Here is a 20,201-nt window from a genome sequence, read left to right on the forward strand (position 1 = left end):
CCCGTGTACGTCGTAAGCCACGGGTCCACAACGTCCCGGCCACGGTGCACCTACATATATGCAACCGTTCATCTCGCAAAGACAAGGGCAAAGAGGACGTACGCGGGCAAGGCGGCTCGTTTTTTGATTGCTCACGACTGAGACGACGGCCTCGGTCTGGGCCGCGATCGCGTTCTGGACCGTGTCCTGGCACGCCGCCTGGCCGACTGCAATGATGTTTTCAAAGTCCTCGGGCGACAGCGGCGGGCACCGAAAGTGGTTGAGCGGCAGTGGCAGCGATGACATGGTTGCAGGTGCAAACTCGAAATGAGCGCATCAACAACTTTGCACGATTACCCTTCGGCCGAGAGACGCACCGAAATCGAAGTTCGAAGACGACATTTGTCCACACCTGCGCATAGAACTGACTGCAAGTTGCCTTTCACGATCCAGTGGCGTACACGGGCCTGCGCTTGGCCCGGCGCGCTCGTCCGCGAGGGAAACGCCTCCAGGAGAGATGCTGACGGAGGGCGCGTGTGCGTCGGACAGACTGCGCCGGAGGCTGACGTCGGCGGATCAGGGTTGGAACTGCACTGACAAGTACTGTCGCAAGCTGAGGGGGATGGGCGCCCGACCGACATGACATCGATCACCACACAATAATAATGCGAGCTCGAGGCTATGGTAGAGGCGTCGCAAGGAATGGGTTGCTTGTGCGTCGCAGGGAGTCACAGGGAGCCAAAGTGCGACCTCTTTCTATGTGAAGAACCACCGGGAGCTTGGCTGCACTTCGACTGCAGCATCATAGGTGGCTCTGTTCTGCAAACAAATATGATGGAACAGCGACGTAATAAGAGAGGTGTATCTATGGTCGTTGGTTGCGTGCCAAACAACGAGCCAAACAAGGTGCCAAACACCGACGCGCCGTCATCGGTTCAAGTTTCCATTGGGTTGTGCCAAGAAGACGGATGCACTTACCCATTGCAGCGCGCGTGGACCGCAGCAATGACAAGTTGACCCAACTCGGCTGCGAAAACGGGACGACGAGTCCTATGCGGTTTCCGACTGAGTGCATGCCCCAGACCATGTTTGAACAGTTCCGCAATGTTGATGCGTTGCGCGCCAGAATAAATGCACCATTGCGTGGGAGGGTATTGTATTACCTGTTGGTAGTGCGGGAGCTGAGCGGGGCAGAGATTCTTCGAGGCAGCATCCAGGTAGGATTGCTTCAATCTCAACGTACGCGAATCGTCATGCTGGCTCAATTTTCCCATCGGCCCTTTTTTCCTTGGCAAACGCAGACAATGTCGGTACCTTGCCGCGCAGTATCAAGTGAAAAGTATCAAGTGGACGAGTCGAGTTTAACGCGTCAAAAGAAAGAGCCACTGGCGCCAATCTTCGTGTTCAACCAGACGGTCTCAAGGTGCTCGGATTGGTTATAAATAGCCGATATTTATCCAATCCGATGCCGAATAAATCGAAGTTAGAGGCCCGTTACATAGAGGAGCGGGCCAGAAGAAGAAAAGCCCGGCGAGCATGAAGAAGCGCGTGGCTTTTGGCATCGTGGAAGAGTTCACGTTCGCCGTAGCGCATGCGTGCTGTGGTGTACCTAGCGACGGCGGTGGCATCGGCCTCCATGGCCGCCACCTTGCCTACCAGTCCTACGACGTTCCGCGCCAGTCGGCGCGCCGGCCGCTTCGGCGGCTCTCGCATATGGAGCGCGTCCAGTGCGTCCGCCTCGACATGATCGACGGTGTCTGGACATCGCGACGCCCGTACTTTGACGAACTCATGCAGCTCTATGAGCTCGAGATGCGCGAGCTCGCCGAGTGCACGCGCATCCGGCGCCAGCGTGCCGAGACGAACGCGGTCGACGTCGATTACTGCTGCCAGCCTAAAGTCCCGGGCACCGAGCATGTCCCCATGTGGTTCGTTCATATCGATGCGATTGTGGATAGCCCGTATCGGAAGAGCCTCCAAGAGCTTCTCTCGCTGCCATTGAAAAAGCGCATGAGCCGCGACGCGGTGCCGTGCACGCCCGCCAAGGCGCGCCGCGCCGCACTCGTTCTTGAGCGGCGCCACGCGCGCTAGTCCATCGGCAGCTGCCCGATATGCATTTCGCCCGTCCGGATGACAGGCGCGCTTTACTTATTAGCCTCTCTGTCTCGTAGTCGTAGTAATTTTGATCGAAAGTGTTTTGTGTCCACGCGTTTTGAGTCTAGTGCCCTAAAACTCCACGGTTTGGTCGAGCTGACGGCGCGAGCCTGGCGACACCCAGCACAACTCCAGCACGCAGCTGCTGGTGCCACGACACAGATGCGTACCACGACTAGAATCTGGTCGTGTCCTAATCTGGTTCTGCAGCGTGACCAGCGACACAAGTCCTTGGAGCGGATGTCAGGCTGGGAACCGCGTCTATAGCCCTCGCGGTGACGCAGACATACCGCGTAGCCTCGCGCCACGGAAATCTCCTTGCCTCGCGCGATGTTGTCAGCTTGGCACCAGGATCTACAGTGTATTGCGATACGTGTGGCGACGACGGGCGGTGCAGCAGATGTCTTCGTCGCTTCTGATGCGCTATCAATGAAGAAGAGCGGTCGCGGGTGAAGTTCCGAGGTTGTCGTGCCTCCGAGCGTCGATTTGCCATTTCCCAAGTCCCCTCCAAGTCCTCAAACCATCATGGTGAGCCTCACGCCGTCGTCGACGACAGACCTCTTTGCGCTCCTCACGGCGCTGCGCCGCCACTTGCACAAGCACGCCGAGGTGACGTGGCAAGAGTTCCAGACGCAGGCGACGATCCAGACCTACTTGGTCGAGCACGCCGGCATTGCACCCGAAGACATCCACGTCTGCGCAACGACAGGTAGTATACTAGCCTTCTACACTTCGTACAACAACAACTGTGAACAGGGTTGGTGGTCAATATCTTTGGGCCAACGACCTCGGACGAGGCGGCGCCGCCGGGGCTGCGATGCGTCGCGTTCCGAGGCGACACGGACGCGCTGCCCATGACAGAGCGCAACCCGCACCTCGAGTACGCCTCGTCGAACACCGGTGCGGCGCACATGTGCGGCCACGACGGCCACGTCGCGTCGCTCGTGGGCTTTGCGATCGTCTTGCAGCGCGTGCGCCACTTGCTGCCGCCCAACACGAGCGTTCGCCTCCTCTTCCAGCCCGCAGAAGAGGGCGGCTTTGGTATTCCCGCGCTCTCTTCGGCGCTACGTTCTCATGCGCCAGATGATAGGCGCCGTCAAGATGATTGAGGACGGGTGCCTCGACGGCGTCGACGAGGTCTACGGCTACCACAACGGTCCGTTCCCGCTCAACACGGTGAGCGTCCGTGCCGGCCCGATGATGGCCCACGCCGCTTTCTTCAGCATTACAGTCTCGGGGCCCGGTGGCCACGGGTCGGCGCCGCACCAAACGCAGGACCCGGTGCTCGCGGCGGGCCATATCATCGTTGCTGTCCAAAGCATCATGAGCCGAAGCGTCGCTGCGCAGGAGAGCGCGGTCATCTCGATCACACAGGTCCACGGCGGCGAAGCCGACAACGTCATTCCTTCGCGCGTCACGCTCTCGGGCACGATCCGCGACTTTAGCCCCGATGTGTTTGACATCATCACGGCGCGCTTGACGGCGATCGCGACGCACACGGCGGCCGCGTACGGGACGACCGCGACCGTCGACGTGCGCGACTGCTACCCCGTGACCGTCAACGCGCACGCGCAGGCGAGCATCGTCGCCGACATTGTCGCGTCCACGGTCCGACATTCTTGCGTTTGCTGTTCGTGCTCATGCAAGGTGGTGTAGTATGGATCCGACAAAGTGTCGTCGCTCGGGCTGCCCGTCATGGGCTCGGAAGACTTTTCGTACTACCTGCAAAAGATCCCGGGCGCCTTTTACTTCGTCGGTACGAACGAAGGCGACGCGGCCGAGACGCTCCCGGCCATTGCGCCCTGCAGCCGCCAGAACCGCAACCCGCACAGCGACACGTACGACTTTAACGACGCAATTCTTCCGCTGACGCTCCGCCTCTTCCTCGAAATTGCGCAGCACCGCCTCGGCTGCACGCTCTACTCCAAGGAGGACTTGAACCTTATCTCCAAGGCGGCCTAGGACTCAATACATATCTACTTCGTATCTGTGGTCGTGACGATAAGTACGAACGCTTGATTTGGTGCGACCACCATGCCTGCCGCACAGGTGGTGGTACGAGGCTGGGGTCGGTGAGCTGCTGCGCCAAAGCCAGACGATGACAAGGTTGTACACAGGCGCGGACAGAGCAACTTTATTCAAACGAAAGTGTGAGCGCTACGTCTAGTCGTTCTTGCGGTTGCTAGCATCCGTGAGGAACTTGGCGTAGAGCAAACTGTCGCGGTTGGCGTCCATGCCGCACAAGACCGAGATCGCGAGGAACGTGACGACGGCCAAGATGACCGCGGTCCAGAGAATGATCTGGTACTCGGCAATGTTCTCGATCGTAAGCGGCGCAGCGGCCGTCTTGTCGGCCACCGTCGCGTTGGCGCTCAGGCTCAGCTGGCGGGCGAGAGCGACCGAGGCCGAGAGCTCCACCATGTCAATCTTCATCTTCTGCGAGAGCGTCAGCACTTGCAGACCCGCATTTATGTAATGCTCCTTGAGCGCCTTCTGCAGGTCCTGGACCGTCGAGGCGACGACGGCCTTGGCCGCGTCCTGCTTCTCAGCTGCAAGGCCGCTCAAGTCCGAGATCGAAGCGACGTAGAGACCCTGCACGCTCTTGTCGGCGTTCTTGATCGAATCGATCACAAGCTTCAAGTTGGTGAGCTCGCGCACCACGAGCTGGTCGGCAGTGTTCGCCGACTGCAACGCCGGAAGGGCCGACCAGAGCGACGCCTCCACGGTCGCCGCGTTCGTCGTCGAGAGCGCGTCCGTAAACTGCTTGTCGACGCTGCCGCAGACACTGTCGCCAACGCAAACGACGACGTTCTTGGCATTCTTGCCCTTCACGCCCTGCGCCAAGACGCTCACGAGGTGCGGGAGCTGCCCCGTCGACGCCTCCTGCAGATCCATCGTCTTTTGGAAAGCGTAGTCGGCCTTCTCGGGGGCGAAGCCTTCGCCGGCGCCCTCGACGACGACAAAGCCGTAGCCGGCCGTGTGCTTGAAGAGGTCGGCCGAGACCGCGAGCGGCTCCACAGGCACGACGGCCTCGGGCAGCGCGAGCGACTCCATGGCATGGCGGGTCAGCGAGAGGACGTCGGCCTTTCCCGAGCGGCCTTCCGCGCCCTTGACGAGGTTGGGCGCGCTGTACTTGACGACGACGTCCGAGGACGCGACGAGGGCCGCGATGGCCGACAGGATCACAAACGCCTTCATCGCAGTATACAACCCAAATGACTAGAGAAACTCCCCTTGAAGAGGGCGTCCGGATACGACGACCCTCCTTTGGAAGCGCATCCGGATGATGTTATAACACATCCGAAACACCCAAAGCCCGTGCAACGGTCGCATTCATGCGCGCGCAACGACCCATCAACGTCATGCGATAGAAACCACCACACGCTATGGCGTTCAAGCGTCGTGGACAAAGGCTATCGTCGAAAAAAGAGGTCGTGAGTGGGCTGGGCAGTGTTACAAAAGTGTTAGGTCTGCGACGGCCCCGCTGTATTGCGTGGCTGCAACACCGCACCCGGTAGGTTAGAAGTTGGGTGATAGTGTTATAACGACGGGCGTGAAACCGCTTCCATCTTGCCAGACGAAGGTGATGATGATGGACGGTCAAGCGAACGACGTCGACGACCGCCAAGCCGCCGTCGACGAGGCCTTCGCCCAAGCCTGCGCCCGCGCCAGCGAGGTACCGACCTCGTGTGACGAAGCCTCACGGGCGTAGCGAGCGCATCTGGAACTCGCGCGCTTGGACGCGCAACGCCAGCGTACGCGCAGCCAGCTTGGCGTTTCGGCTGCCACCATGGAGCAGGTAAGTCTTGCCGCTCTAAGCTTACCTCGTGAGCCGCCAGCTAACGTGGTGTGGCAGTGGACGCGCGAGCATCAGCTACTCCTGGAACGTGGTGAGCTTGCTCCTGCCAGCCTGAACGAACGCCCGTAAAAATGGACGACAGATGCAGTATATTGAAGAGTCCGTCACTACACATGCAACTACAGTATACACGTAGGCGACAGGGCCCGCTTCTATATCGTTCTCTACTTGGCCTCTTCATGGAGCAAGGCAGCGAGGCGGCTCACGGCGAGATCCATCTCTTCGTGCGACGCGGTCGAGTACGCAGCGCGCACATACGGCGTGACTTGGTTGTCCGGGAGGAACACCTGGCCGGGCACGAGGAGGACCTTGGCGGCGACGGCCTTTTGCTCAATGAGCGCCTTCGAGTCCTTCACGCCATGCAGTTCGATCCAGACAAACATGCCGGCGTCCGGCGCGTGCCACGTCGCGAGGCCCGTCAAGTGCTTGTCGAGCGCCTTGAGGAATGCGTCGCGCTGTCCGCGGTAAAAGTCGCAGACCATTTCCAAGTGCGCTTCCCAGCCGGCAGCGCCCCATTGTTTGAGGAGGGCGAGGACAACGGCTTGCGAGAGACCGCTGCTGTGGAGGTTGGCCGACTGCGTGTGGAGGTTGAGTCGCTCGACAAGCGGCGCCGGGCCATAGACCGTGCCCACGCGAAGACCGGACGAAAGGATCTTGGAGAACGAGTCGAACCGGAGCACGCGCCCGTCCACGTCCATAGACAAGAAGGACTACCATATAGTGAGTGAGCTTCTCCAAGTGGTCATGCATCAGGAAACGCACCTTGACACGCGGACCGTCGAGCTTGAGGTAGTAGTACGGGTCGTCTTCGAGGATGATGAGACCGTGCTTTTGCGCAATCTCGTATACGCGCTGCTTGCGCACATAGGACATGCTGACGCCAGTGGGGTTGCCGCCCGTCGGGATGGTGTAGAGCACCTTGGGCTTCTTCTTGGACGCCGGCCAGCTGTCGAGCGTGGCGGCCAAATGGTCCGGCACGAGACCCTCGCGGTCCGTGTCGATGCACACAAGGTCGCAGTTAACCGCGTGCAGATGCGCGAGCGTGCCCGAGTACGTCGGCTTCTCAATGAGAAGCGCGTCGTTTTCGCCGAGGAGCATCTCAAACGCCTTGTAAAGCGCATCTTGGCTACCCGTCGTCACCGAAAGCACACGGGCCGGTCCTCGCGGCGAATGCTCTTGCTCCATCATGCCCGAGATCGTCTTGACGAGCTCCGGGATCCCTGGTGTCGGTGAATACTGCAGCGCTGCCTCGAGCGCGGCGCCACGAAGATCCATGGTCTCCCCCGACTTGAGCTTGACCGACATGGACTCAAACGGGAAGGTTGACGGGTTGGGCATGCCCCTACATTATAATGCGTCATGCGCCGCCAGTTCGAATGTCGACGTACCCGCCCAAGGAGATCATGCCAGGCAGCGAGACCATCGGCTGCAGCGACCGGATCGCCGACGGCTGCCGACGCAGCGACTTGGCCGTGAAGTACGACTCGTAGTGCAGCGACCGGATCAAGCGGGAACCCTGGCGAGCTTGCATCGTCCAACCTGAAAAATGCCAAATGTGGCGTTTGTTGACGTTCCCGAACTTCAAGTTCGTCTCGAACGGCCGCCTCCCCTGGCCGTTCTGGCCTCTGAAGCGTCCTTCGCCCGCCTTCTGCCACGAGGTTGAGAGGCAGTCGGAGGCGCCATGGGTCAAGATGGGCCAAGACGTCTCACGAGGTAGGCTTCAACGACCGCTGCTACGTCCCAGGGCGACGCTTATCATGTGCTGGCATCGCATGTCAACTTGGCGCTTGTCCACGCAAAGATCGCATTGGCACTGCATGTGGCGTCGTCGGCGCGTCCATTCGACGTGTCCCAGGACCTTCTAATGGGGCTACTATGTCGAAGGTCTCTTAAAGCCGATCGCTAAGTTCTTATTCGTGTGCATCATCCAGCGTGTAGTGACCTGCAAGACTTGCCAGGAGGAGCTGCAGCTTCCGCATCGCAGCTGCTGGAGGCGGCAAAACCTCTTAGAATAGATGTTAAACCTCTTAAACTCCATATTTGCATCGGCGGCCGACCATGATGGCCGCGATCATCCCTCCGTTCCGGTTCACGACGGTCGAGCATCAGCTGTACCGGGGCGCGTACCCGACGCTGCCCAACTTCCGATTCCTCCGGCGGCTCAGCCTCAAGACGATCGTGAGCCTGATCCCCGAGGAGCCGACGACCGACCTCGCCGCCTTCTGCGCCCACGAGGGCATTGCCCAGCACACGTTCCGCGTCGAAAAGTACTCGAGCGACTCGGTGACCGTGGCGCCGGCAACGGTGGCAGCCATTTTGCAGCTGCTTCTCACGAAGGACAACCTGCCGATGTACATCCACTGCCTCGACGGCGCCAACGTCGTGGGTATCGTCGTCATGGTGCTGCGGAAGCTCCAGAACTGGACCAAGCTCGCGACGCTCCAGGAGTTTTGCCGCTTCACGCGCGACCACAGCATCGAGAAGGACGAGAGCGAGTTTCTCTCGTCGTATGCGGCCGAGATCACGCTGCCGCCGTACAGCCAAGTGCCCCGATGGCTCTGGAACGGCGTGCGCATCCAGGCAAGTCGCTTCCTCCTCGCGGCGATACTCAGCAATTAGCTATAGAAGCATCCGACGATGCTCATCAACACGCAGTACACAGCGCAGAACCCAAGTCAGTCGTACCTCCCCGTGCTCGAGGGCGAGCCGAATGCAGCGAGCACGGCCAACGCATCGGCACCTCAGCCCTTTGGCGACCGCAGCGACAACGCCCTGTACGTCTCTGCCTCACGTCATCGTTGCATGATTCATCCTCCTACTGTACGTAGCAGCGGCAGCGTCATGGATCTCTCCGAGAAGGTTGACGAAGGATTGCCGGATGACACCGACGACGTGGACATGCTCCTCGACGAGTCAGCGTCCGAAGTGGTCGTCGTGCCACGGTCCCTCCTTGCGTTGGACCTGGCGGGTCTGTAGGATGTTGAAGAGAAGCACAATCTTTCCCTTTTGGACGTTATGAATAAATAGGACAGATAGACTAGGCAGGGAGCGCCTTGACGTGCTCGACGGCCGCCACAAAGTTGGTGAAGTAGTAGCCGACCTTGCCGCCAGCGTCTTCCTGCGCGTCACAAATAAGACTCAGCAATTCCTTCGTTGCCAAGGGCGTCGCGAGGAGGCTCGAGACGACGACGTAAATGTAGATCGGGACAAAATCGTCTGCCGAGAGCGAGACGCCGCGGATGCTGCGGCTCGAGCAAATGAAGTCGTCGCTGTTGGCCTCCACCACGCTTTGGAAGATGGCGGTCGCCGAGTTCATGATGCACTTGAGCTTGTCGGAGGGCAGTGTGCACATGTCCATGGCCTGGAGCTCAAGGCGCGCGTGGTGCCAGTCGTCGCCCGAGAGGTTGGCCTTGACGCCGAACGCTGTCTGTGGCTTCTTGGCCAGCGTCCGCATCTTGCGCAGCATCTCTTCTTCGTTGGCTTCCGACACGAGCGCGCGGACGCACTCGGTGATGTGGTCTTCCAAGGCGACAAAGATGCGCTTCTGCAGGTGGCAGCTCACGTCGCGCCGGACGTGCACGACGAGGTCGTCGTACGTGTCGAGGTCGTTGGCATCGAGGTGCGCTTTCGTCTCGGCGAGGAACGCGTGGATGTCGTCGTGGCCGAGCACCGTGCGCTGCATCTCGCGGAGCTTTTCCTTGATGCAGTCGAGGAGGAGGCCCGCGTGGTCCTTGGAGATGCACGTGGTTTGCGCCGACGACCGCTTCTGCAGCAGCGTCGACTTGACCGGCGCAAAGTAAAATGGGGATGCTTTCGCAACAAAGTCGGCGACAAAATCGTCGCACGCGCCCTCGAACGTCTCGACGACCGACGCGACCTTTGCGTGGATCTGGCCGACGGGCGGACCCTTCTCGCCGTGGACGAGGCACGCTGACGAGAGCGTGTGGGGCAAGGGGCGGCTGTACGGCACGCGCGGCGTGTCGCTCGAGCCAATGCCAATGAAGGCGTGGAGGAGGTTGAGGACCTCTTGCCGCTGCGGCCCGAGCGGCGTCGGCGCCACCACGGACGCGATCTGCCGCAGGAACGAGTCCATGATGACCATGCGCTGGCGCGTAATCGACTTTTTGGACTGCAGCTGGAAGAGCCGCTTGGGCACGCGGCACTTGCGCAACGAGTGCATCGTGCCCCAGAACGGCACGTCGATGGGTGACATGGAGACGGCCTTGATCTGCTTGTAGAGGCCGTGGAGCTCCTTGTACGACTTGTGCACGGTCCACGAGTTGCACGCGTCTTCGGCGCGGATCGTGTAGAGGATCTGACCGCCGATCGTGGCGGTGCTCACGACCCGCACGTCCAAGGCCGGGGTTTGGAGGTACGAGTAGTCCATACTCGAGCTCAAGTCGGAGAGGCAGCGCTCCTTGGCGGAGAAGGAGCCGCAGCTGCAGGATGACGTCGTGCTCGACATCGAGTACGTCTTGGCGCGGCGGCGCTCTTCACGCGGCGACGCGAGCGACGCCACGACTTGGTCGCCCTCGGCGATGACTTCATCGAGGAAGACTGTGCCGTGGATGAGCTCTTCCATCGTCTCGGTCTCGAGCCACGCGTCATGGTAGTTGTTTTCATCCGACGACTCGGTCGTGTCCGTGCCCGTGCTGAGGCTGCTCAGGCGCAGGAGCTCGTCCATCGTCGTCGGCTCTTCGCCGTTGGCCGCGTCGAGCAGCCCTTCGTCGTCCGGCGACATATCGAGATGTACGCAAATGCTCAAATGACCCACTCGGGCGACTATGGCGCACGTAGGTCATGCAACCAGCTGGCACGTGCATTTTTAAAACTGGAATACTTTATCAGCCGCCAAAGCGCGACGCAGGAGCAGGGCGATGGCGGCATCTGATCGGCGCTCGCGGCCAGTAGCCAAGCGCGCTACTCGGCGGCGGCTGCTCGACATGTCGGAGCCTCGCCTCGCCGCGGCCCGGTGCTGGCCTCGGAATTAAATAAGATGCGGAATTTTCACCCGATCCTCGCACGCAACACCTTCAAGTGGCACGTTCGCCAAGCAACTGGTGGCGAAAGCAAGGTGATTTGTTCAATAATAATATTTTGAAGCAAATCGTCAATATTATTTCAAGAGCTTTCAATAACAATACAATATTGCATATACTTGCAGTAAAACAAAATATTTAGAGTGCTAAGCAGGCGCAATTAACAAGAATCACACCAGTAAGGTACAGATTAATCGAAAGACTCCATATCCCAGATAAATGAACCAAGTGGACACCCACTTGCAAAGGTGTCAAAGTCGTACTTTCCCGCATGTGGGCAGGAAGGAACGAGCATGATGCAGGGAGCAGCTCCGGAGAGGGCGGCTGTCGGTTCTCGCTGGTGCAACATAAAGCACCACGTCCAACAAAGCCAGAGCCCACGTCCCTCAGTGCATGTAGGCAAGTGAGTCTGCGCCGCCTGGGATGATCAGATACAGGAAGCGTGACAGAGGCGCCGGTCTTCTCACTTACGCATCGGCGCAACTGTCCGCCAGACAACTGCCGAGTAGCCACGACACTGCAAGTGCATCTTCTTGGCAGCTCCATCACATGGCCTTTCGCTTGCACGTTGGACGGTTGGTGCACATGCGATGAGATGGTCCTTGCCATCGACGGCGCCAGTCTCAGTGCACGGCTACTGCACCGAATCAATCGAACCAAGCCTTGTTTACAGACCTCGAGATCTCAAGTAGCATCCTCATGCGCTGCGTGAACATGGCCAAGCAAAGAACAACGATCGTGGAAATGCACGCCTGATTCAAAGCTTGGGCGAGTTGGTCGAGTACGCTGCTGCTAGCTGCTCCTGTGCTTGCGCGATCAGACGGCGCCGACACATGGGACCGCAGTGCGTACCTCTCGCATGGCGACCTCGTACATGGTGGAGCGGAACGGAATCGAGAGCGCGCTCTAGGCTTGCAGGTGAGTCGGCGACGGGATCGGAAGAGGACCCACGAGGTTGCGCTCGGCCTTGGCGAGCTCGTGGGAGAGCGCGACGACCTGCGTGTTGAGCGTCACGAGGAACCCGTTCGTCTACGCAGCAGCGTGAGACCATGGTCGCTGACGCGCTGGTCGACCTCGTGGAGCGAGGCGAGGAACGCGCCCATGGCCTCGAGCGTCTCGATCTCGCTCTCGTCCATTGTAAATAGGGCACCGGATACGAAGACGCCAGTAGTATCCGGAAGATCATTTTTTGTCCGCATCATCATCCTCAAGGTGAGGCAAGTGCGGGCAGACGGGCGAGGTCCGACGCCGGCTGCGTTAGACACGATGCACCTGCAAGGATGGGTGCTGTTGTGGTACACCTGGCTGGGCATGGCTACTGGTACCAAGGCGGGGCCCACACTGCGTCTGTCGTCCGTCGGGAAGCGGACTCGTCGCGTCCCACAACGGGGCTCATGGCGTGCGTGTCGCGCTGCCATCATATTACAATTGGGCGTTGGCGAAGAGCTGATACCGTCTGCATCTCCAAATAGACATTGGAGAGAGTGGGACTCTGCGTCTGGGCGACCAATTGCTGCCATTCGCCCATTCGTAGACGCGATGGCTCCAGGTCGCTTCGCCGAAGTCCTCAACGAATATGTGCCCGTGGTCACGCCGTACATCGCCACGGAGCTCCTCAAGCTAGGCCACGCCCGCGTCTATGATGCGCTCTTTGACCAGCGGGAGATGCGCTCGATCGGCACGTCGAAGAAGGTGGCACTCTTCGAAGCACGCGATGAAGCTGACGGCAGCACCGCGATGATGGGCTGCGTCGAAGTCTCGGGTCACGTGCTGGACGCGCACCGCTTCCTTGGCAACCAACTCCAGAACGCAGGCCCAATTGCGAACGAGCTCCAAGCCATGAGCAGCCTCTTTGGCTCGCTCGTCCTCGATGGGTACGTGCTGCACACAGTGCATCACCCGGGCGAGAAAGGTCCGTACGAGCAGATGAGCATCAACTGGACCGCGCTGCAGCCGGCGCACTCGTCGCTCGTCGACCGCGACTACGTCTTCCTCCAGTACGCGGACGTGTACGCGAGGAACGGCCCTGAGCTGCACCGCGTGTCGACGGACGAGCTCTCGCTGCGGCAGGTGCACGACTCGCGCCTCGTCGCGTGCCATATCTGGGAGAGCGTCGAGCTGGACGGAACCGACCCGCTGCCGCACCTCGCTCTCTCGCGTGACCGACTCCGGCGCTGGTACTTCCTCGCGGACGCCGTCTCCCACGGCCGCGTGCGCGTCTCGTTCGTCATGACGTATCCCAGTGCCCAGTACCACCGCAACTACACGGAGAAGTTTATGCTGCGCCTGAGCCGCCTCGAGGTGCTTCTCTCCAAGGAGTGCGACACCAGCCCGATCTGCAACCTCTGCCTCAAGACCTTCTCGCTCTTCCGGCGCAAGATCCAGTGCAAGACGTGCAAACTCAACTTTTGCGCCAAGTGCATCCTCGTCTCGAAGGAGTCGACGGCGACGATCTGCAACGCGTGCAACGAAGGCAACCCGATGGGTCTCCTCCGGCGCATCGCCGCGACCAACTCGTCCGACTCGGACTCGGTGCACTCGTCCAACACGTCTCTCGCGCTGCCAGCGACACCGCCGGCTCTCTCGAGTCTCTCGCGGTCGCACTCGACGCCAAACGTCAAGCGCCGCAGCAGCGCCGACCGGACGACGTCGAGCACGCTCTCGTCGTCACAGGACGATTCGCTTCTGCTCGATGAGCACGAGTCGAGTAGCCACATGATCCGCGTCGACTTCTCCCAGTGGTAACGCGATCTTATTTACAAACGATTAAAGTGTTGTTGTAACATTTGTTGCTCGTGCTATTTTCAGCGGGCCTGTCTACGACTCGAGCATCGTCGATGGCGCTCGATCCGGCCGACGTGCCCATGCTGCTCACGTGGGCGACCTACGCGTACATGCCGGTGGCGCTGCATCTCTTTGTGTCGCGGCGGCAGCTCTCGTCCATCAAGTACCGCGAGCCGCTGCCAATGAGTCTCGCCGCGCTCTTCTTGAGTCTCTACTCGCTCTGCGTACCGCCACTCGTGTGTTTTGGTGGTCACTCTCCGTATACGCTCATCCTTTTCTTTGAGTGGATCCTCCTCATCACGGGCCTCGTCACATACCTGCTCACACAGTGCATCCTCGTGGTCAAGTTTCACATCACCGAGGTGCTCATGGACCCCGTACAGGCCACGGTGGTGCGTGTCGGACGCATCAAGTACCTTCGGTGGCTCCTCTACCCGCGCTTCCAGCTCGTCGTTTGGGCGACCGCGACCGCTCTCCTCAACGCACCGCTGGTGCTCTTCGCAAACACAGCTGCGTCGGTCAATACAACGGTGGCCGACTTCAACCAAAGCGATGGTCTTGGCAGCATCGGGCGCCTCCGGCTGTACGCAGGCATCGAGACGGGCGTGCTCATCCTCGCCTCGTACGCTCTCGCGCGCTCGATGAGCCGCATTGTTGACAACTTTGGACTGAAAGAAGCTTATGCACGCGCGGCGCGGGTCATGACCATTGGCGTTATCCTGTACATGTCTGTGACGCTCCTCGCTGCGCACGGTGTCGTGCCCGGCTTTGACGCGTGCCACGTACCGACGCTAATTGGGCTCCACACGGCGCACGCTGTGTTTGCGATCACGGTCGTGCGACCGCTACGCGCCTCGTATGCGCACAAGGAGACGCACAAGGACCTCAAAGCGCGACTGCGCCAGACCAAGCGCGACGTCGATCAACTCGAGTCGATGGTGCTGTACCGGTACTTGAACACGGACGGTGGCTTTGGCGACTTTTTGGCGTTCTCCAAGAAGGAGCTCTGCGCCGACGCCATCTTGGCGTGGCGCGAAGTGCAGCGCTACAAGGAAGGCGGTGTCGCGATCGAGCACATTTACGCCACGTGTCTGGACGCGGGGTGCCAATTCCAAGTCAATATCGCGCCGACCGTCCGGCGCATGTACGAGATCCAGCGCCCGATGGTGTGTTCGTCGCTCGAAGCCAAACAGCACAAACTCTCCATTTCGCTCAAACGCTTTCACCGAGTGCTACCAGACGCGGCGCTCAAGCTCGCAGCCCCGACAAACCTCTCATCGGTGGCGCCCATCTTGGACCACCGGACGTCTCTGCAGTCCCATGGCCACGGCCACCGCCTTCCATCGCAGGGCGCGACGACGATTGCGGACGACTACTCGCGCATGAGCGTCTCGCGCAGCAAGCACGAGAAGCTATTTCACCCGCTGGGCGCCGAGTTCCTCCGCGTCATCTACATGGACGTGCTTCCTCGCTTCGAAGAGCACGCGGCAACGGACGCGTGGGTGACATTCCGGAACCGGGAAAAAGCCATGCTGTCCTTGGACACGCTCGAGCACATGATAGACGGCACGATCGAGCACGGCGCCGAGATCGCCCAGCGCGGAAGCATGCCCTGCATCGCGGACCTGCCTCGGATACAAAAAATGCTTGCGCGGCCCACGGAGGAATTTTCATAGGGCAAAACCGAAACTGTCAATCAATACCGGAACCAAAAAGTCCGAATTTCAGATGAAGCAATATCCGATTTTCAATGTCGTGGCCCTGAGTTCAGGTCCCGGTGGACGATTACAGCCCGGTCAACTGGCTTCGAACGTGCTTGGTTCTCTTTTACCACGCTGTGCTGGCGAACAGCGCTGCGTCACCCGGCGCGTCCATCGCACCCACTTTGCACTTGCGAGCGACGTGGCGCGTACTCATGGCGACGACGCCGGCGATCTGCAAGGTCGCGGCCTGCTACATCACTACGAGCCAATGCAACCGCACCGCGAGTCCGTGCCCGACGTGCTTGACGCAATCGTCGGACATTGTCATGTGCTCGGACGTGAGCCTCGGCTGCGACGGAGGCACGGTCTGCGCGCCGCTCGTCTCGAGCCCGCTCCTCTTCAACAATAGCACACTGCCAGCGACAACAACGCTCGCGCCCGACGAGGCGTCCAAGAGCACTGTCACATATGCGCTCCTCTGTGGCGGCCTCTGCTGCCTCGTCTTCGTGCTCTACGGCGTACTGCGCTGGTCACAAGCGCAAAAGAAGCGCGAGGCGGCGCTCGACTCGGAGGCGACTGTGGACTCGAGCGCACCCCAAGCGCAGGCCCGCGCGCTCGACTCGACGTACTCGCTCGACATGGTCCCGAGCTTGCGGCCAACGCCCAACAAATCGTTGTTGGACAATACCAACCATAGCAACGCGAACAGCTATACGCGCAAGAACACGGGCGGCACGGTCCTCCACGACGACCCCGCGACGTACTCTATGTTTCACACGATCGGCCGCATCTCGGGCGTCCACAAGCACCGCGCATCGAGCCTCCTCTCGCAGCAGAAGGACAGTATCATCTACATCATGGAAGAAGACGACAAGAGTCTCGCCGACGAGTAGCAGCAAGTCTGCCCGTGTAATTTATCTCGACTCTCGACTAGACATGGCTCTTGACGCAGAAAAAGAGATGGTAGCTCCGCGCATTCTTGTGCGTCACGGTGCCTAAGACGGGTGCTGAAGCGATGGAGGCCATCAGAGCTGTGTACTTTGTCGGATAAGCTTCCACGAGAACTGCGCGTGCTCCAAGTACGCAAGGCGCGTGGGCGAGTGCGTCACGAGCACAAAGGTGCCGCCGCTTCGAAGCACTTGGTACATGGCGCGGAGATATGTAAACGTGTCTTCCACGTTGGTCGTCGGCGCACAGAGGAGCGCATCGAGAAGCCCTAGGATTACCTTGAACGTCATCGCCACCACACCTCGAAGAATGCTCGACCTTTGTCCACGATGACGTCAAACGTGCTGGGCGGTATGACTGCTGGCACTTGGAATACGTCGAGGCAGACAACTACCAAACACCGTGAGTCGCAAGGACGCTGCGTATCAACGAACATTCCATGGCGTCGGTCGCACGCTCGGCCGTCTGCGTCGCAGTCATGCGCGCGATCGCGACCGGTGACGAGTCGAGGTTGGTGATGTTGTGATAGCCGCTCGCGTGAAGTTGGACGCCGACGTCTAGTGTTTCATGAGATTTGACCTGTTGACACGGCAGCACCCGAGAGCCCGCAGCCTGACCAAGATGTGAATACAAACGGTACCAGGAGCAGCGCACCTGGAATTAGGATCTCGCACTCGAGACCGTACGCCGCCAGCAACGGCGTCAAAAATGGCGCGAGCTACCCACCGCCTTTCTTATGCGAGAGCATTGAGCGACATTGTACCTGCGCGAACGAGAGGTACCAGTCAAAGTACGTGCACTCGGTGAGCGCCTCGAACTTGGCGTCCCAATCCATCTGTGAAACGGACTCTCATTTTAGGAGATGATAACTATGCTAGCTAGTGAATACGTCGATCACGCGACGGTCTTTGTGATGATGTCGTTGACCTTGGAGCCGTGCGTCGAGAGCAAGTTGAGCGCAAAGTCGGCAATGTCCTCGGCGTCGGCAGCCTCTGTCTCGGGCTCGTGCGACCGCGGCGGCTTGGTCACTTGCGTCATGACGTACTTGATCGTTTTGCTCGGGTTGTCAGGGCACGGCTGCAACACAATCCTAGTTGCATCGCCGTAGGACGGAATTGCGAATCGCAAAGATTTACCAGCCAACCGTGTTGTCGCGGAAGCAGTGGGGGCTGTGCGGGAAGAGATCGTCTTGGAGCAGCGACCGGTACACAAACACGATACGCGTTGCTTCCACGATGCGCTGGGCGAGGTACCGGCCTTGCACAGCGACGTCAAAGAGGTTGTGCGTCACGGTCGCCCGTGTCTCCGTGTACACCGTGTCTTCGTCCACTTGATGCAGGATCTACCAGGTATGATACAAGCGATTTTGTCGAACCCGTCATGCATACCGAGCCGTTGGCGTCGAGAACGGAGGTGCGAGGGACCTTGACGCGCTGGCAGAGCACGGCCCATAACCCCGCTGCGACGGCGTCCATCTTGGCGTCAAGGACGTTGCACTGCATAAAGTCAAACCACAGGACGTTGTGGCGCGAGCGCAGCGAGAGCGACGAGTGGCCGTCCTTGAGGTCGTACACGCTGTTCTTGATGAGCTCCGACTCCATGCGGTCGTGGAGGTGGCTTAGAATCGCGCGCATGCTGTGCTCGCGGGCCGCGCTGTCGACGCCGAGGCGCCACGTTCGCCATTCGTCGTGGTCAGACTGAGGTGTGAGCTACACATCGACGGATGAAATGGTCGCTAGCGTTGATGAAATGGCGTACCGCGAGCTTGGGCTTCTTCTTGAGGACGCGTTCGAGAGCGCTAATCGTCTTGAGCTGCTCCTGGAGCATGTTGCGCAAGAGGGTGTTTTCTTGCAGCGTCTTTTGCGCAGCGACCACCTGGTCCTTGGCGCGCGTCTCCCAGACCGAGGCGTTGAGCGGCAGCTCGGCGCGCTTGCTGAGCGTGTCGAGCGTCGTGCGGAGGTCGGTCTCCTTGGCGCGCAGCGCGTCGATCTCTTGCTTGAGCGTGATGCGATGGCGCTTCCGGCGCTTGGGCTTCTCGTCCGTCGAGCTCGTCTCGGACGTTCCGTCATCCTCGAAGTCGCCCTGGTCGCCCGGGTACTCGTCGAGGAACTCGCCAAATAGGATGCGCTCGACAATGTCGTCGTCGCTGCTCATGCCAATGTCTCTGACTCGACTGAGCGACCAAATGCGTCCCGTTACATGCCTTTGTCTCAGCCAATCACACGACAGCAATCGACGCGCCACATGCGAATGCGAAGGAAGACCGACATGGACGCGACTTCCACGACGAGCTGGCAACAAGAAGAGCTCCTTGGACGCGCGAAGAGCGTGCGCCGCCAAGACGTTTGCTCGAGAGCGCAGTCGTCGTCGCAACGCAGAAATGATATCGCATCATAGGTCGTGATAGTACATCTGGAATGAAATGCACTACTCATTCGCAATCACACGCTTGTTGATGCAGCAGTTTGCCCTTTTGCTCCTGAATACCATGCAAAGGTCATTCGGTAATGGTGGTCGACTAGTGGGATAGGGTTCTTTGGGGGCTAGGGTGCCGTCGCTCCATCAACACGCCATGATGCAACGCATGCGATGGACCAAGTGTCGTTTGGGGTCGATGTTACGTGGTCGATGGCGGTGGCAGCACCGTGTAAATCGTGGCAAACTCGGCTTGGATCGCGGCGAGGTCATCGTCGCTAGTATCGCATTCTTCTTGGGACTTACTCCATGAGAGATAGTAATACCTGACATCAAAGTCATACCACCACGTGGGTGGCAACGGGTTGGGCTCCTAACGCACACAGAGGCGTGATGGCGGTTGCTGCAGCGTTCGTACCTCGAGGAGCGCGTGGGCAATGTAGATGCACGCGACCGCGACGATGGGAGCGTCGTACGTCAGCGACGACGGCGCGTAGAACAAGTCGCTGGCGAGTGTGAGCGCCACTTGGACGGTGGCTTTGGAAACACTAAGTTGCGCAGATCAACCTTGCACGTTTGTACGCAGCGTACCGCAGGAAGCGCGCGTAATTGAGCAAGTACTTGTACGGCAGGTCCATGTCCAAGTCGAAACGCAGCACGCGCAGGACCTGCGAGAGCGTGATAGGAAAGAGTTGGGCATGCAGGAATATACATTTTGCTCGCCATCGAGGAGACGCTCCTTCATCGACGTGTACTCCTATTGCCATTATGAGCGTACCAAGATGGAAGGGAGCCTACCGAGCCAGTTGGAACGGGCGAGTTGGTCTTGTGGGCAATGCTGTAGGCAACGTTCATGATGTCTCGGAGTTTACGCGGCTTCTCCGATAGCTACAGCACGCATGACGGGCGATTCGGTGCATGGACGTGTCTACCTTGGTCGAGAGAAAGATGCACGACGCGCCAATGTCCATGAACGGAAACGTAGCCGGGCTACTTGGGCATGAGCGTGGCCATGTTGGTGCGATACCAGCACCTCTTGGACGCGTAGAAGCGGTGGCACAGCATCATCGCCGTCGTTGTGGCGACCTGTATGTGCATGAGCCATCACACGCTTCGAGTGCGCAGCGAGCGACGTACGTAGCCCAGGTGCAGGCGTGCGCAGCAGTCGGCGACGAAGCTCGAGATCGCGTGCCATCGGCGATCGGCCTCCATTCGCGCTGCCAGATATTCTGCAAACCTTCGATACAGTATATTTGCATCCAATGCAATGTGAGAGGTTCGTCACGCACCTGCCATCTTGCCGTGCCGGAAGGCAACCTC

General features: G+C 59.8%; 15 protein-coding genes across 15 annotated transcripts; 8 read left to right on the top strand and 7 right to left on the bottom strand.

Annotated features, from left to right (window-relative positions):
- The first annotated feature begins 1,472 nt into the window (after positions 1-1,472).
- On the top strand, positions 1,473-2,185 carry SDRG_00467 (hypothetical protein). Its single transcript, XM_008605945.1, has one exon. The coding sequence runs from the start codon at positions 1,516-1,518 to the stop codon at positions 2,068-2,070; it is 555 nt and encodes a 184-aa protein (XP_008604167.1). The 5' UTR covers positions 1,473-1,515; the 3' UTR covers positions 2,071-2,185.
- A 154-nt stretch (positions 2,186-2,339) lies between these two features.
- SDRG_00468 (hypothetical protein) lies at positions 2,340-4,292 on the top strand. Its single transcript, XM_008605946.1, has 4 exons — positions 2,340-2,842; positions 2,890-3,174; positions 3,224-3,741; positions 3,790-4,292. Exons 1-4 carry the CDS (start codon positions 2,659-2,661, stop codon positions 4,093-4,095), a joined length of 1,293 nt encoding a protein of 430 aa, XP_008604168.1. The 5' UTR covers positions 2,340-2,658; the 3' UTR covers positions 4,096-4,292.
- SDRG_00469 (hypothetical protein) lies at positions 4,250-5,336 on the bottom strand. Its single transcript, XM_008605947.1, has one exon. The coding sequence runs from the start codon at positions 5,329-5,331 to the stop codon at positions 4,297-4,299; it is 1,035 nt and encodes a 344-aa protein (XP_008604169.1). The 5' UTR covers positions 5,332-5,336; the 3' UTR covers positions 4,250-4,296.
- A 383-nt stretch (positions 5,337-5,719) lies between these two features.
- On the top strand, positions 5,720-6,047 carry SDRG_00470 (hypothetical protein; the record flags this gene model as incomplete). Its single annotated transcript, XM_008605948.1, has 3 exons — positions 5,720-5,809; positions 5,850-5,932; positions 5,990-6,047. 3 exons carry the CDS (start codon positions 5,720-5,722, stop codon positions 6,045-6,047), a joined length of 231 nt encoding a protein of 76 aa, XP_008604170.1.
- A 17-nt stretch (positions 6,048-6,064) lies between these two features.
- SDRG_00471 (hypothetical protein) lies at positions 6,065-7,635 on the bottom strand. The gene is made up of 3 exons (XM_008605949.1): positions 7,381-7,635; positions 6,755-7,334; positions 6,065-6,702 (listed from the first exon to the last, which is right to left on the bottom strand). The coding sequence occupies exons 1-3, from the start codon at positions 7,521-7,523 to the stop codon at positions 6,157-6,159; spliced, it is 1,269 nt and encodes a 422-aa protein (XP_008604171.1). The 5' UTR covers positions 7,524-7,635; the 3' UTR covers positions 6,065-6,156.
- Positions 7,636-8,053: 418 nt separating this feature from the next.
- Positions 8,054-8,611, top strand: SDRG_00472 (hypothetical protein; the record flags this gene model as incomplete). Its single annotated transcript, XM_008605950.1, has 1 exon — positions 8,054-8,611. The coding sequence occupies one exon, from the start codon at positions 8,054-8,056 to the stop codon at positions 8,609-8,611; it is 558 nt and encodes a 185-aa protein (XP_008604172.1).
- An 18-nt stretch (positions 8,612-8,629) lies between these two features.
- On the top strand, positions 8,630-8,968 carry SDRG_00473 (hypothetical protein; the record flags this gene model as incomplete). The annotated part of the gene is made up of 2 exons (XM_008605951.1): positions 8,630-8,766; positions 8,821-8,968. The coding sequence occupies 2 exons, from the start codon at positions 8,630-8,632 to the stop codon at positions 8,966-8,968; spliced, it is 285 nt and encodes a 94-aa protein (XP_008604173.1).
- Positions 8,969-8,970: 2 nt separating this feature from the next.
- Positions 8,971-10,842, bottom strand: SDRG_00474 (hypothetical protein). The gene has a single exon (XM_008605952.1). It carries the CDS (start codon positions 10,731-10,733, stop codon positions 9,030-9,032), a length of 1,704 nt encoding a protein of 567 aa, XP_008604174.1. The 5' UTR covers positions 10,734-10,842; the 3' UTR covers positions 8,971-9,029.
- An 806-nt stretch (positions 10,843-11,648) lies between these two features.
- Positions 11,649-12,407, bottom strand: SDRG_00475 (hypothetical protein). The gene is made up of 4 exons (XM_008605953.1): positions 12,105-12,407; positions 11,983-12,060; positions 11,884-11,937; positions 11,649-11,833 (listed from the first exon to the last, which is right to left on the bottom strand). The coding sequence occupies exons 1-4, from the start codon at positions 12,342-12,344 to the stop codon at positions 11,789-11,791; spliced, it is 417 nt and encodes a 138-aa protein (XP_008604175.1). The 5' UTR covers positions 12,345-12,407; the 3' UTR covers positions 11,649-11,788.
- A 6-nt stretch (positions 12,408-12,413) lies between these two features.
- Positions 12,414-13,816, top strand: SDRG_00476 (hypothetical protein). The gene has a single exon (XM_008605954.1). It carries the CDS (start codon positions 12,571-12,573, stop codon positions 13,774-13,776), a length of 1,206 nt encoding a protein of 401 aa, XP_008604176.1. The 5' UTR covers positions 12,414-12,570; the 3' UTR covers positions 13,777-13,816.
- A 25-nt stretch (positions 13,817-13,841) lies between these two features.
- Positions 13,842-15,546, top strand: SDRG_00477 (hypothetical protein). The gene has a single exon (XM_008605955.1). It carries the CDS (start codon positions 13,869-13,871, stop codon positions 15,489-15,491), a length of 1,623 nt encoding a protein of 540 aa, XP_008604177.1. The 5' UTR covers positions 13,842-13,868; the 3' UTR covers positions 15,492-15,546.
- A 184-nt stretch (positions 15,547-15,730) lies between these two features.
- Positions 15,731-16,411, top strand: SDRG_00478 (hypothetical protein; the record flags this gene model as incomplete). Its single annotated transcript, XM_008605956.1, has 1 exon — positions 15,731-16,411. The coding sequence occupies one exon, from the start codon at positions 15,731-15,733 to the stop codon at positions 16,409-16,411; it is 681 nt and encodes a 226-aa protein (XP_008604178.1).
- A 37-nt stretch (positions 16,412-16,448) lies between these two features.
- Positions 16,449-17,301, bottom strand: SDRG_00479 (hypothetical protein; the record flags this gene model as incomplete). The annotated part of the gene is made up of 7 exons (XM_008605957.1): positions 16,449-16,513; positions 16,558-16,734; positions 16,785-16,856; positions 16,901-17,023; positions 17,064-17,078; positions 17,121-17,184; positions 17,230-17,301. 7 exons carry the CDS (start codon positions 17,299-17,301, stop codon positions 16,449-16,451), a joined length of 588 nt encoding a protein of 195 aa, XP_008604179.1.
- Positions 17,302-17,360: 59 nt separating this feature from the next.
- Positions 17,361-18,620, bottom strand: SDRG_00480 (hypothetical protein; the record flags this gene model as incomplete). Its single annotated transcript, XM_008605958.1, has 4 exons — positions 17,361-17,556; positions 17,603-17,808; positions 17,855-18,175; positions 18,225-18,620. 4 exons carry the CDS (start codon positions 18,618-18,620, stop codon positions 17,361-17,363), a joined length of 1,119 nt encoding a protein of 372 aa, XP_008604180.1.
- A 258-nt stretch (positions 18,621-18,878) lies between these two features.
- SDRG_00481 (hypothetical protein) lies at positions 18,879-20,137 on the bottom strand. The gene is made up of 9 exons (XM_008605959.1): positions 20,019-20,137; positions 19,915-19,967; positions 19,814-19,871; positions 19,680-19,769; positions 19,594-19,638; positions 19,473-19,549; positions 19,300-19,429; positions 19,208-19,254; positions 18,879-19,159 (listed from the first exon to the last, which is right to left on the bottom strand). The coding sequence occupies exons 1-9, from the start codon at positions 20,091-20,093 to the stop codon at positions 19,084-19,086; spliced, it is 651 nt and encodes a 216-aa protein (XP_008604181.1). The 5' UTR covers positions 20,094-20,137; the 3' UTR covers positions 18,879-19,083.
- Positions 20,138-20,201: the final 64 nt, after the last annotated feature.

This window comes from Saprolegnia diclina, assembly GCF_000281045.1.
Source record: "Saprolegnia diclina VS20 unplaced genomic scaffold supercont1.1, whole genome shotgun sequence".
NCBI classification, from domain to species: Eukaryota; Oomycota; class Saprolegniomycetes; order Saprolegniales; family Saprolegniaceae; genus Saprolegnia; species Saprolegnia diclina.

Bases quoted from the DNA above. Each gene is read 5' to 3' on its own strand.
- SDRG_00477 (XM_008605955.1), top strand. From the start codon at position 13,869: ATGGCGCTCGATCCGGCCGACGTGCCCATGCTGCTCACGTGGGCGACC.
- SDRG_00471 (XM_008605949.1), bottom strand. From the start codon at position 7,523: ATGCAAGCTCGCCAGGGTTCCCGCTTGATCCGGTCGCTGCACTACGAG. The intron at 7,335-7,380 runs GTACGTCGACAT...ATTATAATGTAG, and splicing joins GGCATGATCTCCTTGGGCGG to GGGCATGCCCAACCCGTCAA. The intron at 6,703-6,754 runs GTGCGTTTCCTG...ACTATATGGTAG, and splicing joins TCGACGGTCCGCGTGTCAAG to TCCTTCTTGTCTATGGACGT.
- SDRG_00476 (XM_008605954.1), top strand. From the start codon at position 12,571: ATGGCTCCAGGTCGCTTCGCCGAAGTCCTCAACGAATATGTGCCCGTG.
- SDRG_00474 (XM_008605952.1), bottom strand. From the start codon at position 10,733: ATGTCGCCGGACGACGAAGGGCTGCTCGACGCGGCCAACGGCGAAGAG.
- SDRG_00475 (XM_008605953.1), bottom strand. From the start codon at position 12,344: ATGCCCAGCCAGGTGTACCACAACAGCACCCATCCTTGCAGGTGCATC. The intron at 12,061-12,104 runs GTCGACCAGCGC...GCTGCTGCGTAG, and splicing joins TCCTCGCCTCGCTCCACGAG to ACGAACGGGTTCCTCGTGAC. The intron at 11,938-11,982 runs GTGGGTCCTCTT...CTGCAAGCCTAG, and splicing joins CCAAGGCCGAGCGCAACCTC to AGCGCGCTCTCGATTCCGTT.
- SDRG_00468 (XM_008605946.1), top strand. From the start codon at position 2,659: ATGGTGAGCCTCACGCCGTCGTCGACGACAGACCTCTTTGCGCTCCTC. The intron at 3,175-3,223 runs GTATTCCCGCGC...GCCAGATGATAG, and splicing joins CGCAGAAGAGGGCGGCTTTG to GCGCCGTCAAGATGATTGAG. The intron at 3,742-3,789 runs GTCCGACATTCT...AAGGTGGTGTAG, and splicing joins CCGACATTGTCGCGTCCACG to TATGGATCCGACAAAGTGTC.
- SDRG_00481 (XM_008605959.1), bottom strand. From the start codon at position 20,093: ATGGAGGCCGATCGCCGATGGCACGCGATCTCGAGCTTCGTCGCCGAC. The intron at 19,550-19,593 runs GTATATTCCTGC...ACGCTCTCGCAG, and splicing joins TCCTCGATGGCGAGCAAAAT to GTCCTGCGCGTGCTGCGTTT. The intron at 19,430-19,472 runs GTACGCTGCGTA...TGCGCAACTTAG, and splicing joins AATTACGCGCGCTTCCTGCG to TGTTTCCAAAGCCACCGTCC.
- SDRG_00467 (XM_008605945.1), top strand. From the start codon at position 1,516: ATGAAGAAGCGCGTGGCTTTTGGCATCGTGGAAGAGTTCACGTTCGCC.
- SDRG_00469 (XM_008605947.1), bottom strand. From the start codon at position 5,331: ATGAAGGCGTTTGTGATCCTGTCGGCCATCGCGGCCCTCGTCGCGTCC.